Raw genomic sequence first — 14,629 nt, 5'->3', positions numbered from 1 at the left:
AGATGGTGCTAAACATGGCTTTAAACTTTAGGTTTAAGCACTTATTTCTTAAACCCAGCTTAACACACAGAGTTACGTCTATGTCAGTTTCTGAGAGCAGGGCTCAGTGGTGTATATTAGCCTTTATATGCGTAGTGTTTCATGTCTCCTTTAAGGTTTGAGTTTTGTATGAGCCACATGTTAATAAAAAACTAGATGTTAGATTCAGATGATGTTTCTAATATTTTGGCTTTACGATGTTTCCTCTTGTGAGTCTGAAACAACTGAAACAGGATAAAAACAGGTGAAGCCCAACTCTGGATCTGCTGCAGTGACCTGCTGGATGCTAAGTGAACTTTTATCTTCATTAACCTGTGACTGCTTTCACATCCAGTGGTGATCTGTGAGATAACACACAGTCTTTAAATGTCTTTTTGTGTGTTGGACAGATCGATAATCTATCAGTTTGATCAGGTTAGATCCTGCTGGCCGTCACAGACTCTGTTCTACATTCATACAGTTTGTTCTCATTTTAAAGGATTTTTGGGTTTCAGGGTTGTTAGGGAGTTTTTATTGTTTTATTTGCTTATGCTTCAAAAGTTATGTTACACATATTTCACCAGACACAGTTTTCTGTAGAAACAGGAAGCTGACCCTGTGACACTGGCATTTACCGCAAGAGACCAATACAGAAATACATATCCGCAGAAGTTGACTTGCATTATATTATTCTTAGAAATTGACTTGCAACACACATACTTTGTGACACACACACACACAGACAGCATCAGGACCTGCGTAACAGGAAATGTGATTATATTTGCATATTGACGATGTAACCTATAAAAATAAACGAATACTGCAGTTCGGTGTGATTTGCTCTGAGCTTTTCACCCGTGCAGCACGTTAACCTACACAAGTGTCTCAGTGTTGTTTATTCACCTGACTGTTTGTTAACTGTAAATCTCTGACAAGGGTTTTCTTGTGTTTGTTCTCCTGGATAAACTCCATGTTCTCACTTTAGGAGTTTCTACAGGACTGTTTCCTGATACAAATGCAAATGTGTGCTTCAGCTTCAGTGCAGACGGTTTTCACATGTTTGTGGATGGAAACACTTCGGTGTCTTAAACCTGTATATAGATATAATGCATTACCCATACTCACATACACATGTAATTTCTCTATGCTGCACTTTGCACATATCTAACGTTTTTAAATGAACTTGTAGATCAAACTTTTTACTTCTCTAAAGTAGCAACAACCTTTGATACCAGTTTAATCATCAACAGATAATCAAACAATCATATTGCTCTGTGTTGCTCTCAGTACGTTGAGCAGCTGCCACATGTCTTCCCCTCTCTCTCTCTGACCCTGCTTTCCTGTCCTCTCTACGCTGTTTCTATGCAATAAATAAAAAAAAAAGGTCCAATCTGACAGAGAGGTGAATGATAAGAAACTATTTAAATAAAGGCTTTGTAATACTGCTGGCTCGGTGTCTGTCTGTTCTCTTGTGATCATTTTTATTACCACAGATATAAAAACATCTCCACTTTGGTCCGGTCTGTGGGAAGGACAGGGTCCAGAAGTCTTGTGCTTTGTTCAGATGCAGGTTTGCAAAGCTGCATCTGAAACCAAACAAGCCATGTTTGTTCAGTCTGTTTCTAATTGTACTGCCATGAACTTTAACCTTTAACGTGCTAACTGAGGGTTAGAGAGCCTGAGCTGGAGCTCTTGAGTTTGTTGCAATTTCACTGAACATTACATGGCCTGAACTTGGAAAATTAAGACTTGAATACTCCGAAATACGACAGAAAGTGTCAGTGTCCCTTTGACACTAAGCTTTAAAAGGAGATAACAAACACTCCACGTGTTGGCAGTGCTCGAGTGGTTATCAGTCTCTTCTGAGGAACTGAGGAAGGGCTCGTTAAAGGAGTCATGCACATGATATAAAAGTCTTACTGATACAGCAGTCATAACAAATTTCCCACGTGTGGGACTAATAAAGGTTATCTTATCTTATCTTATAAAACAAACATTGAAAGTAAAAAATAAATGCTGCGTTAGCGTGAATCAGAATCCAAAGACTGTGATGTCCCCGGGGGAAACTGCTTTGTTCCAGAAGCTCAATGAAAAAACATGAAAGACAGAAAAATGTAAACTCTTAAAAATAAGATCATCATCAATGTTCCCTCTAAGCTGCGCACTGCTACACGCTCTCTGCGCACAGAAAATCTGCGTTGCGCACAACAACAACAAAAAAGTCTCACCTGAATTGAAATTAACATTAAAACTTTAACAATCATGTTTTGCAGTGTTGGCTGCTCCCGTATGGGATCAGAACGATGCCGCCTTATCCCGTAGTCCAGCCAATCACGCGATTCACATTCGTATATACGCAGCTAATCAATGTCGCTGACAGGCTATGACAGCGTCCTTATGTGCCGGTGTTTTAGCAAAGCGGCTGATGTGGAGTGAAGCCACGTTAATGACAACGTGCACAACCATTGGAGATGTGAGCAGGACAGACGGAACAACTGAAAGTGTGGACTTTATAGCAGTTTTTAAATTGTGTTGATCGGCCACGTAAAACCAGAGTTATGATAAAAATATCATTCATTTTTTATCAATATAGAAATGTGGGATGGTTCCCACATCGCAATTCCAAACACTAGGATCACCCCTGCCCCACGGCCGACACCCACACATCTTACATACACACACAGACAAAGACAATCCACAACTCTTACATGTTGACTGCTTGGCCGTCACCTAAGGATTTACATCCCCGATGAGCAGAAGGAGTCTCATCTTTTTAACGTCTCCCATGAACTAACAATGGCCTCACTGTGTGTGCATATATGTGTGATAGAGCATAAGGCCCATCTGTAGTGCACATGCATACAACTAAATGAGAAAGTGATATTACTATTAGTAAAGTGATATGATTAAAATATGTGATTAATGCACGAATAAAGAAATCTGCCAGTACAATATTTATGATGTAAGACGGGAAATTTTGGGTGTTTCTCTGCAAAACTGCTGTGAAGTTGCACACTACTTAAAAGTACTTGTGCAGTACTTCAATTTACTTATAGTATAAATATTTCATGTTCTCCTGTATTCTAATGTGCCTACTGTTAAGTAGTTGTAAGTTAATATAATTCCATCATCATTTCAAATAAAATATATTGAAATACAATTTAGAATTGTACATAATCTGTACATAGTGATTCCCACCTTTTATCCTAACCCCTATCTGTATGTAATCTGCTCTTATTGCACTCCTGATTAGATGCAAACTGTATTTCATTACCCTGTATTCATGTGTGATGACAATAAAGTCTAATCCTAACCAAGCCCTTAGTGCAGGGGTCCCCAATCCCAGTCCACGAGGGCCGGTGTCCTGCAGCTTTTAGATCTCACCCTGGGTCAACACACCTGAATCACATGATTAGTTCATTGCCAGGCCTCTGGAGAACTTCAAGACACGTTGAGGAGGTCATTTATCCATTTAAATCTGCTGTGATGGATCAAGGACACGTCTAAAACCTGCAGGGACACCGGCCCTCGTGGACTGGGATTGGGGACCCCTACCTAAACGTCTACTGTAAAAACGTAGGAGTGCACACTGAGGTGTTATCTTTTACACCTAAACAGGAAGTGTGGCTCCTCTTTAGTTTGTGCTCGTATCAATGATGATTTTATGAATTAATGAATTCACTTTTATTTTCTTACTTTCTCTCTCTCTATGCTGCACTTTGCACATATCTAACGTTCTTAAATGAACTTGTAGATCAAACTTTTTACTTCTCTAAAGTAGCAACAACCTTTGATACCAGTTTAATCATCAACAGATAATCAAACAATCATATTGCTCTGTGTTGCTCTCAGTACGTTGAGCAGCTGCCACATGTCTTCCCCTCTCTCTCTCTGACCCTGCTTTCCTGTCCTCTCTACGCTGTTTCTATGCAATAAATAAAAAAAAAAGGTCCAATCTGACAGAGAGGAGAATGATAAGAAACTATTTAAATAAAGGCTTTGTAATACTGCTGGCTCGGTGTCTGTCTGTTCTCTTGTGATCATTTTTATTACCACAGATATAAAAACATCTCCACTTTGGTCTGGTCTGTGGGAAGGACAGGGTCCAGAAGTCTTGTGCTTTGTTCAGATGCAGGTTTGCAAAGCTGCATCTGAAACCAAACAAGCCATGTTTGTTCAGTCTGTTTCTAATTGTACTGCCATGAACTTTAACCTTTAACGTGCTAACTGAGGGTTAGAGAGCCTGAGCTGGAGCTCTTGAGTTTGTTGCAATTTCACTGAACATTACATGGCCTGAACTTGGAAAATTAAGACTTGAATACTCCGAAATACGACAGAAAGTGTCAGTGTCCCTTTGACACTAAGCTTTAAAAGGAGATAACAAACACTCCACGTGTTGGCAGTGCTCGAGTGGTTATCAGTCTCTTCTGAGGAACTGAGGAAGGGCTCGTTAAAGGAGTCATGCACATGATATAAAAGTCTTACTGATACAGCAGTCATAAAACAAACATTGAAAGTAAAAAATAAATGCTGCGTTAGCGTGAATCAGAATCCAAAGACTGTGATGTCCCCGGGGGAAACTGCTTTGTTCCAGAAGCTCAATGAAAAAACATGAAAGACAGAAACAATACTCATTTCTGAGGAATTCGCCTTTTTTCTTGTCAATACTTGTAATGATGAAAAGGATAAGAGGAGAACATTACCCAGTTTCATTTATTACATTCAGATGTTATCAAATTCCATGCAAAAGTGGAACCGTTATCGGTTTGTGTTGTTACTGTTAGGCTTGTCTCGCTGATAAACTCGAGGTTGCTTCAACTTCAGAGCACTTTTTAAGCACACATCCAAAGCTAAGTGATAAATGATGTCTGAATGACTTTTTTAATTGCAGGCTTTTCATTGTAGTGCTCCAAATAACATTCAAATACAAATACAACAAGAAGGAAAATCAGGAACTAAACTCTAAACTTCCATTTGTTGATGAGGTCCTGATAAGAGGCAGTGAGTTCCACAGGTACACGTTTAAGTTGTTGTTTTTCTTTATTGTACCGTGCTAATTTACTGATCTGAAGCCAGACTGAAGGAGCATGCAGTGGATTCTCAGGCAGTCCAGCCTACAGGGAGTGCAGAATTATTAGGCAAATGAGTATTTTGTCCACATCATCCTCTTCATGCATGTTGTCTCACTCCAAGCTGTATAGCCTCGAAAGCCTACTACCAATTAAGCATATTAGGTGATGTGCATCTCTGTAATGAGAAGGGGTGTGGTCTAATGACATCAACACCCTATATCAGGTGTGCATAATTATTAGGCAACGTCCTTTCCTTTGGCAAAATGGGTCAAAAGAAGGACTTGACAGGCTCAGAAAAGTCAAAAATAGTGAGATATCTTGCAGAGGGATGCAGCAGTCTCAAAATTGCAAAGCTCCTGAAGCGTGATCATCGAACAATCAAGCGTTTCATTCAAAATAGTCAACAGGGTCGCAAGAAGCGTGTGGAGAAACCAAGGCGCAAAATAACTGCCCATGAACTGAGAAAAGTCAAGCGTGCAGCTGCCAAGATGCCACTTGCCACCAGTTTGGCCATATTTCAGAGCTGCAACATCACTGGAGTGCCCAAAAGCACAAGGTGTGCAATACTCAGAGACATGGCCAAGGTAAGAAAGGCTGAAAGACGACCACCACTGAACAAGACACACAAGCTGAAACGTCAAGACTGGGCCAAGAAACATCTCAAGACTGGTTTTTCTAAGGTTTTATGGACTGATGAAATGAGAGTGAGTCTTGATGGGCCAGATGGATGGGCCCGTGGCTGGATTGGTAAAGGGCAGAGAGCTCCAGTCCGACTCAGACGCCAGCAAGGTGGAGGTGGAGTACTGGTTTGGGCTGGTATCATCAAAGATGAGCTTGTGGGACCTTTTCGGGTTGAGGATGGAGTCAAGCTCAACTCCCAGTCCTACTGCCAGTTTCTGGAAGACACCTTCTTCAAGCAGTGGTACAGGAAGAAGTCTGCATCCTTCAAGAAAAACATGATTTTCATGCAGGACAATGCTCCATCACACGCGTCCAAGTACTCCACAGCGTGGCTGGCAAGAAAGGGTATAAAAGAAGACAAACTAATGACATGGCCTCCTTGTTCACCTGATCTGAACCCCATTGAGAACCTGTGGTCCATCATCAAATGTGAGATTTACAAGGAGGGAAAACAGTACACCTCTCTGAACAGTGTCTGGGAGGCTGTGGTTGCTGCTGCACGCAATGTTGATGGTGAACAGATCAAAACACTGACAGAATCCATGGATGGCAGGCTTTTGAGTGTCCTTGCAAAGAAAGGTGGCTATATTGGTCGCTGATTTGTTTTTGTTTTGTTTTTGAATGTCAGAAATGTATATTTGTGAATGTGGAGATGTTATATTGGTTTCACTGGTAAAAATAAATAATTGAAATGGGTATATATTTGTGTTTTGTTTGGTTGCCTAATAATTATGCACAGTAATAGTCACACACAGATATCCCCCTAAAATAGCTCAAACTAAAAACAAACTAAAAACTACTTCCAAAAACATTCAGCTTTGATATTAATGAGTTTTTTGGGTTCATTGAGAACGTGGTTGTTGTTCAATAATAAAATTATTCCTCAAAAATACAACTTGCCTAATAATTCTGCACTCCCTGTCGATAAATCTAGATAATGAGGCATGAGATATAGGGACATAAAACTAAAGGTAAAGCACGAGAAACAAGGTCTTGCAAACAGGAACCAACTAACCATGTGGAGTTTGTGTTGGACTCCGTTAGGCTGGGATCAGCTCGTCTCGTGACATCAGTAATTAGCAGACTCTGTTATTAAGCTAACATGTTGTTGGATTTTTACTCAGCATAACTGCAATGGATTTCTTTCCCATGTTCATTGCAGCTGCACAGTTTACCCATAACAGTTTGTCCTGAGAGGGAGGTGTGAAGTTCAAAAGATGGCAGACTTGCCACCAGACAGGCTCAGCATGGAACCACCTTTTAGCAATGTCGGCATTGACGTGTTTGGGCCCTGGTCTGTGTCAGCCCGTCGCACGAGAGGAGGCCACGCTGATAGTAAGAGGTGGGCTGTCCTCTTCACCTGTCTGTGTGTCAGAGCTATACACATTGAGGTAACTGAGTCATTGGTTTCCTCCAGTTTCATAAACGCATTCAGAAGGTTTATGGCGATTCGAGGGCATTTGCAAAACATATGCTCTAATTTCACCAGAGCTTGCAAAGATATGGGGATTCCCTCAAATCTTGATGGGAAAGCCATGGAGAGGTTTCTGTCAGAACATGGATGTATGTGGACCTTCAACACACCACATTCCTCTCATATGGGAGGAGCATGGGAAAGGATGATCGGCATCACACGTCGTATCCTGGACTTGATGCTTCTTCAAATGGGCTCCTCCAAACTCACACATGAGGTACTCACAACATTCATAGCTGAGGTTTCAGCCATAGTGAACAGTCGACCACTTGTGCCTGTGTCAAACGATCCTACAGATCCTTTCATTCTTACACCTGCTTCATTGCTTCAAGAAGCCAGAAAGTAGGTCCATTCCCAGTACCAGAAGGAGATTTTGGTCATAAAGACCTATTGAAGCAACAGTGGCACAGGGTCCAAAGTTTGTCTAACACATTTTGGGACAGGTGGCGGAAACAGTATCTGTCAACGCTACAGTGTCGAACAAAGTGGACATCTGACCGGCCAAACCTTAAGCAAGGAAGTGTGGTGCTTCTTAAGGACAGTCAGTGCAGTAGGAACGAATGGCCCTTAGGAATTATCGTTGATGTGTATCCCAGTAAAGATGGAAGGGTGCGCAAAGTGCAAGTAAAGGTCATCAAGAAAGAGGAACCAAAGCTTTACGTCCGACCTGTGAATGAGATGATCTTGCTCATTCCTCCAGATGACTGAAATGTGTTTGAGCTTGTCATATTAGTAGGTGAAACCCGCTGGGTTTCAGACGGGGAGTGTTCTGTCACCAGTGTTGAGAAGGTTACTTTTAAAATGTATTCCATTACAGAGTACAGATTACATGCCCCAAAATGTATTCTGTAACGTATTCCGTTACGTTACTCAATGACAGTAACGTATTCTGAATACTTTGGATTACTTAATATATTATCATGCTTTTTACAACAACGTGAATGTACTATTGCTGTGTGATTTATTACTATTACTGAAGGTCCGCGACTCCGAACTGTAGTAAAGGGACCTCTGACTAATACGGCGGGGTCCCTGTCGGCTCGTAGCCGAAAAATAGCTTTACTTTGTTGTGTGGGTCAACTTTTCTTGCGAGAGACAGAGAGAGGCGTTGAAAGACTGCTCCAACGGAGCTTATTGTTTTCGGAGGAAAACAGGAACACGGTGTACAGTCGAGTCTTAATAGCTTACTTACAACTGGGCTCGTCAGGCACTCTTCTTGGCTGCAGTGGTTATTATTATATTTACATGCTTCCAGCTCCCGTTTTTCCTCGATGACAACTCGTACCTTTCCACTCCCCTTTTTCTCCCTCCTCGCTCACAGACCCATAACGTGTATGGCAGTCCATTCTCCCTGCAGCACGGACTACACTGCCCATGATGCTACATTCTTTAGAGCTATGCTTGTAGCATTCTGCCTGTTAGCTTAGCACAACAACAACAACAACGAAAAGGCGCTCTCTCACCCAGGAAACACACAGTCGCAGAGAGAGAGAGCGTCGCCCTGTAACCATGGCAGCCGTAACGCTGCCGCCTGGAACAACAGAACGTAGCTGTCAAACAAAACCCAAACAGTCCTGACCCGCGACAATATGAAACAGGAAAGTACCGCAGTGTAATCCATTTATTTCAACAAAGTAACTGTATTCTGAATACCACCTTTTTAAACGGTAACTGTAACGGAATACAGTTACTCATATTTTGTATTTTAAATACGTAACGGCGGTACATGTATTCCGTTACACCCCAACACTGTCTGTCACCATGTAACTGTGTTCTGTTTAAATAGATTTTCCCTGAGAAAGTTGCTCTTTAGTGCCTCCTTCTGGCATGACCTGGTGTAACGAGCGCAAATCTGTCTCTGTTCTATGATGTCATCAGAAAGTGCATGCTATTGTTTGGGGAAAAGACTTCTGTTCTCTGCTGTAGTAACAATTGTCTCCCTTAAGATGGTCTTTAAGGGCGTTGTCGGTATGAAATTCTGTTCCATCCTTACTAATGAACAAAATCTACTTGAAATGCGATTGCAGTGTTTGCTTAATAGAAATGGTTGTAAAGAGAGGATTCGCTAACGCTTTTGGCTAAACAAGTCATTTGTACTGTTATTGTGTATTTGTCCTTGTCTTTGATTTCTAAGAGCATTTCATGTTGTTTTCTCAGTTTTATTCTACTTCAACTGGCCTAAGTAAACCGAGTGAAGTCAAACCCTCGTGTCTGCGTGGTCATTTTGAAGAGGAGTTGAGTCTGAATGTCGACTCTAGCAAGGCGTTAGAGGCAGAGGACATTACAGTATGTGTTCAGGCTACACTTCTCGTTATTATCCACGTTTCCAAATTAAGAAGACACCTAACAGTTACAAAATATTATCTAATTAAATTTAGTTGTAAAGATTATAGTTAGTTATAGAGTGAAAAAGACAGAGTGTGGCTGCACAGTGATTATTGTTTTAGTAATACATGAAAAAACAAGCCTGGTAATTCATTACTCATAATTTTTGTTCTATCTATACAGAATAATATGTATAATTTTATTTCATAACAATGTGAAATAAGTGAGAGTTACTACTATAAGTACGAGTTAATATGTTTATATTAGGGATGCACCGATACCTATCAGTATCGGTGCATCCCTAGTTTATATACATTTCCATATATCCACTTATCTCTCAGTCTGCTCCTCAGTCCCAGATCTGAAAAAAACCCCCAAAGATATTAGAAGGTACATTTGAGATTAAAGAGGTTATTCTTCCAAAAATGAGATGGCACGAGAGAGAACAACGTAACCAATGTAAACAGAACAATTACGAAAATCCATAAAATAAGTGAGTAAAACAGAGCTGGGGCCCGTTCTTCGTACGTCGCTTACTACATCCAAGATCAAATGACACATCCAAGATCAAATCATCGCGCTAACCGTGAGCTCGCTAATCCGGTTCCCCGAACACACTTGCTGTTGACGATTACTACAGCTGGACGCAGGAATGTGACATCACTGGGCGTCGTAAAAGGGGCTACGCATCGATAGTAGAAACATTGATCGGCAACCCGCTGATTGGTCGGCGAAAATGTCGAAGGGGCGTGCTCGGTATTTTCCGGCAGCAGAGCAAGAACTCTTGAGTGAGGGATTTCAGGAGTTTCAGAGTTTAATTAAAACGCAAGAGAACACTGCAAAGGCTGCAAAAGCAAGGAGAGAGGGCTGGCAGAAAGTTGCTGACAAATCAAACTCGTAGGTAATTTAATAATAATAATAATAATGGATTGGATTTATATAGCGCTTTCCAAGGCACCCAAAGCGCTTTACGATACCACTATTCATTCACTCCCACATTCACACACTGGTGGAGGCAGCTACGGTTGTAGCCAGGCTGCCATATCGCGCCATCGGCCCCTCTGGCCAACACCAGTAGGCGGTAGGGTAGATCTATCATATGACACTATATTGTCCAATATCATATGGCATTATATTATATTATAATATGTTATATTATATCCCCTTTCACATTAGAGCCACAACAGGACCCACAAGAACATGGGAACAAGTAAAAGTGGAATACAGGAGTATTCTACAGAATGGTAATATTTATCTCTTAGATTGCTTTGCGTCTCTTGGCAAGGTAATACTGGCCTGTAATACTCTGTTAGTTTGTTCATAACAGCAACCAAGAAAAGGGCAGAGCAAACAAAGACAGGTGGTGGTCCTGCACCCCCTCGTCAACAAGTTGGTTAAGTAAATAATACCCTCACGGGAATATCGATATCTCTCTATGAGCACACTGTCGCGCTGAGCTAAAGGATCCTGTCTGTCCCGCAATATACGCTGAATTCTGAGGACTCTCCTTATCAATCTTGCACCTTCCGCAATGGGCTGCTCGCGTATACGGACAGGACATGGCTGCGACAGACTTCCCAAATCCACCTTCGCTTTTATAGCCGTGGTCTCTCATCTTGATTACACGAAGTAATTTACTATTACTACTCTGAAATATGAATTACATCTGAAATAATCAAATACATGTAATAGAATGTTAATAGTACATTTCCCTTTTTTAGGAAATGACCTGTATGTATCTGTGTGAAATCAATAAATGGATCAGGTGCTGCATTATCTTTAGTTACATTGATAATATTTATTTATGGTGAAACAGTGGTGGAATATCGCTGTTGCTTTCGTATAAATGACGCGGACATACCTGCGTGGCTGCGATCTAATCCTGTTTACATAAAGTAAACCTGCTCCCGAGCAGGTTTACGCTTACGGCTCTGTTGCTATGACAGCAAGTCCCGGATGAGCTTCGGGGAACCGACTGATCCAGGATCACGCGAAATCGTCAACAATCTAATCCGGCTAACCTACTTAGCGAGGTACGAAGAACAGGCCCCTGATCTGTAACTGAACATGTTTACATTTGTGTAGAGATGATTTTGGTCAGTTTTATGCCACTTAATGTGATATGCACATGAAAATAAATAGAAACTTTTTTATTTGCTTTATCCAATGAAAGATCTGCTTAATTCAGAAAGCTTTCCACATTTTTTCATGTTACAGCCTTTTGATTTTTCGTCTTTAAATTCTCGTACAACACCTCATAATGACAAAGTGACAAAAGTTTGTTTGAAATCACGTGTTTGATTGTCTTCACCTGCGTCCAATCACTCTATAAGACCATGAACACACAAGCATGGTGCTCAGAGCATCAGACTACCACACATCAGCTGCTGATGGTGCTTAACTGTGGATTATCTCCTTCGTATATGGATGCTCCAGTGTCTCCTCTGCTAAAGGAGGTAACAAAGGAAGCACCAAGGAACCTTTCTTTAGTGTTCATCCTACCAGCTGTGATTATGGCTGCTGCACAGACATGTTCAGGTCACGTCGGTCAATTCAGAGCCTTCTCTTAATGTTTGTCTGATCCATCGTCTTGCACTCTGTGGTTTCCCACTCTGCATTTTTGGGAATCTTGTTTTGTGTCTCTGCTGAAAGGATTTTGTGTTTCCTTGTTAATAAACGCTGATTGTTCATTCCTCCTGCCTTCATGTTTTATATTTCCTTCCTCGCAGCTGCTTTATGATTTATGTCAGTGCTGTAAGAGATGGTGACTGGGACAGTTCTCACATACTAATATTCTTCCAACAGATGACCTGAGGATCGTGCTGTTTGGAAAGACCTCGGTTGGTAAAAGTACTCTAGGAAACATCATCATGGGGAACACAGAGACTTTCACCTCAAAGGATTCGTCCAAAGATCGCACACAGAAATCCCACAGCACTGTGGAAGGTCAAAAAGTGGCTGTTGTTGATACTCCAGGTCTGTTTAAACCTGGAAAACATGAAGATGAGCTGGTGAACGAGATCAAGCGATCCATTGATCTTGCCAGTCCTGGTCCTCATGTGTTCCTGCTGGTGCTGAGGTTCGGTATGATCACCTCTGAAGAATTAGAGGTACTGGAGGTTTTTGTGCGCACCTTTGGCAGACGTGCATTGGCCTACACAACAGTGGTGTTCACCCATAGAAATGAAGATGAAGACTATGAAGCTAACATACAGGAGGCTATGATCGAGAGTAAGGATTTCAGAGAACTCATTGAGCAGTGCCAGTGGAGATATTTTGCTTTTAACATTGAAGACAAAAGTCCTGCTCAGGTCACCGAGCTGCTGAAGAAGATAACACCGATGGGAAAAGATTACTTCTACACTCCTGACATGCTCCAAGAGGCTGGAAAACCGGACGAGCAGGACGAAAAACCAAAAACAGCAGAAACAACAGGCAGGCGTGCGCTTCTGGAAAGGACTGGATTGGTGGGAATCATTTTGGGATCTGTGGGGGGATATTTACTTGGAGGTGGTGAGCTGACGTCTACATCGGGAGCTTTACTGGGAGCTTTAGGGGGTTCAGTACTGTTGATGGGAACAACAGCTTTAGCGATGAAGGCCAAAACGCTCACTGAGAAATGCTGCAAAAAGTGAGTTTTTAATTGATTTAGCTTTTTGTAAAATGTTTCAAAAACAGATTCAAACCTTTAAAAATGAAAGGAATGGCCACGATGGCTCGTTACCGTGACGATTTGACCTGGGCTGTATTTTCATCTAATACCAGTTTGTACCACATGATGCAGCAGTGAGTCGGTGTAATGTTCATGCAACCAGGTCTCTTTTTCTTTTTTTACCTTTTCATATTGTAAGGGATATTTGTGCTTTAAGCAACAGGACTGGATGTTACAATCCCTGAACATGCATTGCTTCAAATGTAGAAAGTCTTGAGCAATGACTGTTATCATCGTTTTGTGCCTCAACCTCACAAGATGTTTCTGTCTTTTATCACAAGCTAAGGGACATCTGTACAGTTTGTATTCTGGTTGCTGATTGGTTGAGCTCTCTAAACTCTTTAAAAACATCTAACTTTCAGTGGTTTGCAGAGTAGTTTACAGTAAAATAATCACCAGTGAATTAGCAGTTGTTGGTGGAGGGGAGAGCCACAAGATTACTGGGTACCTCCAGATACTTTACTGGGAAACAAACCTGAAACAGAACATCATCCTCCAAAATTGCTCTTTAAAAAAGAAAAATCATAGAAGCCAAACGTCTGTTAGTGTCAGCTTTCAAATTTGCACATTGCATTTATTCCATATTTTGCTGTTTGAAGATGCTGTTCTGGGAGCTTGTGGTTGCTCTTTTTGTAGCATTTAAATCACTTTAAAAACTGTGTAAAGTAATAAAAATCAAAATAATATAATTTATAATTTCTGTTATGTTGCATTTTTCATTTATTACCTGAAGCAGTGCTTTGATATTGAGATTGTAGTGTTACTAGGGTGGAGCACGTGATCACAGACCTCTCCACACTTCAGTGTCGCTGTGGATGCTGTCACCTCTAACGTCAGCTCTCCTGTCTGTTCTACTGTCTGGTTTTGGTGGGTTGCTGTGCAGACTGCAGCAGCTACAAGCAGGAGAGGAGGGGAAAATATTTAAGCTCCAGAAAAAGTGATATGGGTGTATAATAAGTGAAATAAGTTAAAGCTTGTACAACATGTTCAGCGCCACCTTGTGTCAGTACAGAATGTGACAGCAACCGGTTGGTTGTTTGCTGTTAATAGAGTTACTATGCATGTAAGCTAGCTGGTGACAGAACTGCTAACTCAGTGGAAAACATGGAAACTAACATTAGAGCAGAGCAGACTAAGGAGGTCTCTTTTTGTGTTGCAATGATAAGCTTCATGTTAAGAAACCAAGGAGCCAGTGCCCACTTCCACTGTCAGTCCCTTTAGCAGTAAGTGGTTCTTCGATGTTTGGCTGTGCTGGAACAGGTATGTCCTCCTGTTAGCCGTGATGTTCGGGTTTGCAGAGAACTGTATAAATGAGGACTGTGTGCAGGAGAGCCTGTTTCAGTTCGA

At 41.4% G+C, this 14,629-nt stretch overlaps 1 protein-coding gene across 2 annotated transcripts; it reads left to right on the top strand.

Annotated features, from left to right (window-relative positions):
• Positions 1-8,983: 8,983 nt before the first annotated feature.
• On the top strand, positions 8,984-13,756 carry LOC113020148 (GTPase IMAP family member 4-like). Of its 2 annotated transcripts, none has more exons than XM_080300034.1 (2): positions 8,984-9,213; positions 12,376-13,756. In XM_080300034.1, exons 1-2 carry the CDS (start codon positions 9,111-9,113, stop codon positions 13,203-13,205), a joined length of 933 nt encoding a protein of 310 aa, XP_080156160.1. In that variant the 5' UTR covers positions 8,984-9,110; the 3' UTR covers positions 13,206-13,756. The 2 variants fall into 2 exon arrangements, 1 of the variants encoding a protein (XP_080156160.1); XR_013908435.1 differs by lacking the exon at positions 8,984-9,213 and adding an exon at positions 11,898-12,026 and having other exon boundaries at positions 12,376-12,510.
• The last annotated feature ends 873 nt before the right edge of the window (positions 13,757-14,629 follow it).

The sequence above is a fragment of the Astatotilapia calliptera genome, chromosome 4 (genome assembly GCF_964374335.1).
Source record: "Astatotilapia calliptera chromosome 4, fAstCal68.1, whole genome shotgun sequence".
Lineage (NCBI taxonomy): Eukaryota > Metazoa > Chordata > Actinopteri > Cichliformes > Cichlidae > Astatotilapia > Astatotilapia calliptera.
This window is presented reverse-complemented; position numbering and strand designations above follow the sequence as displayed.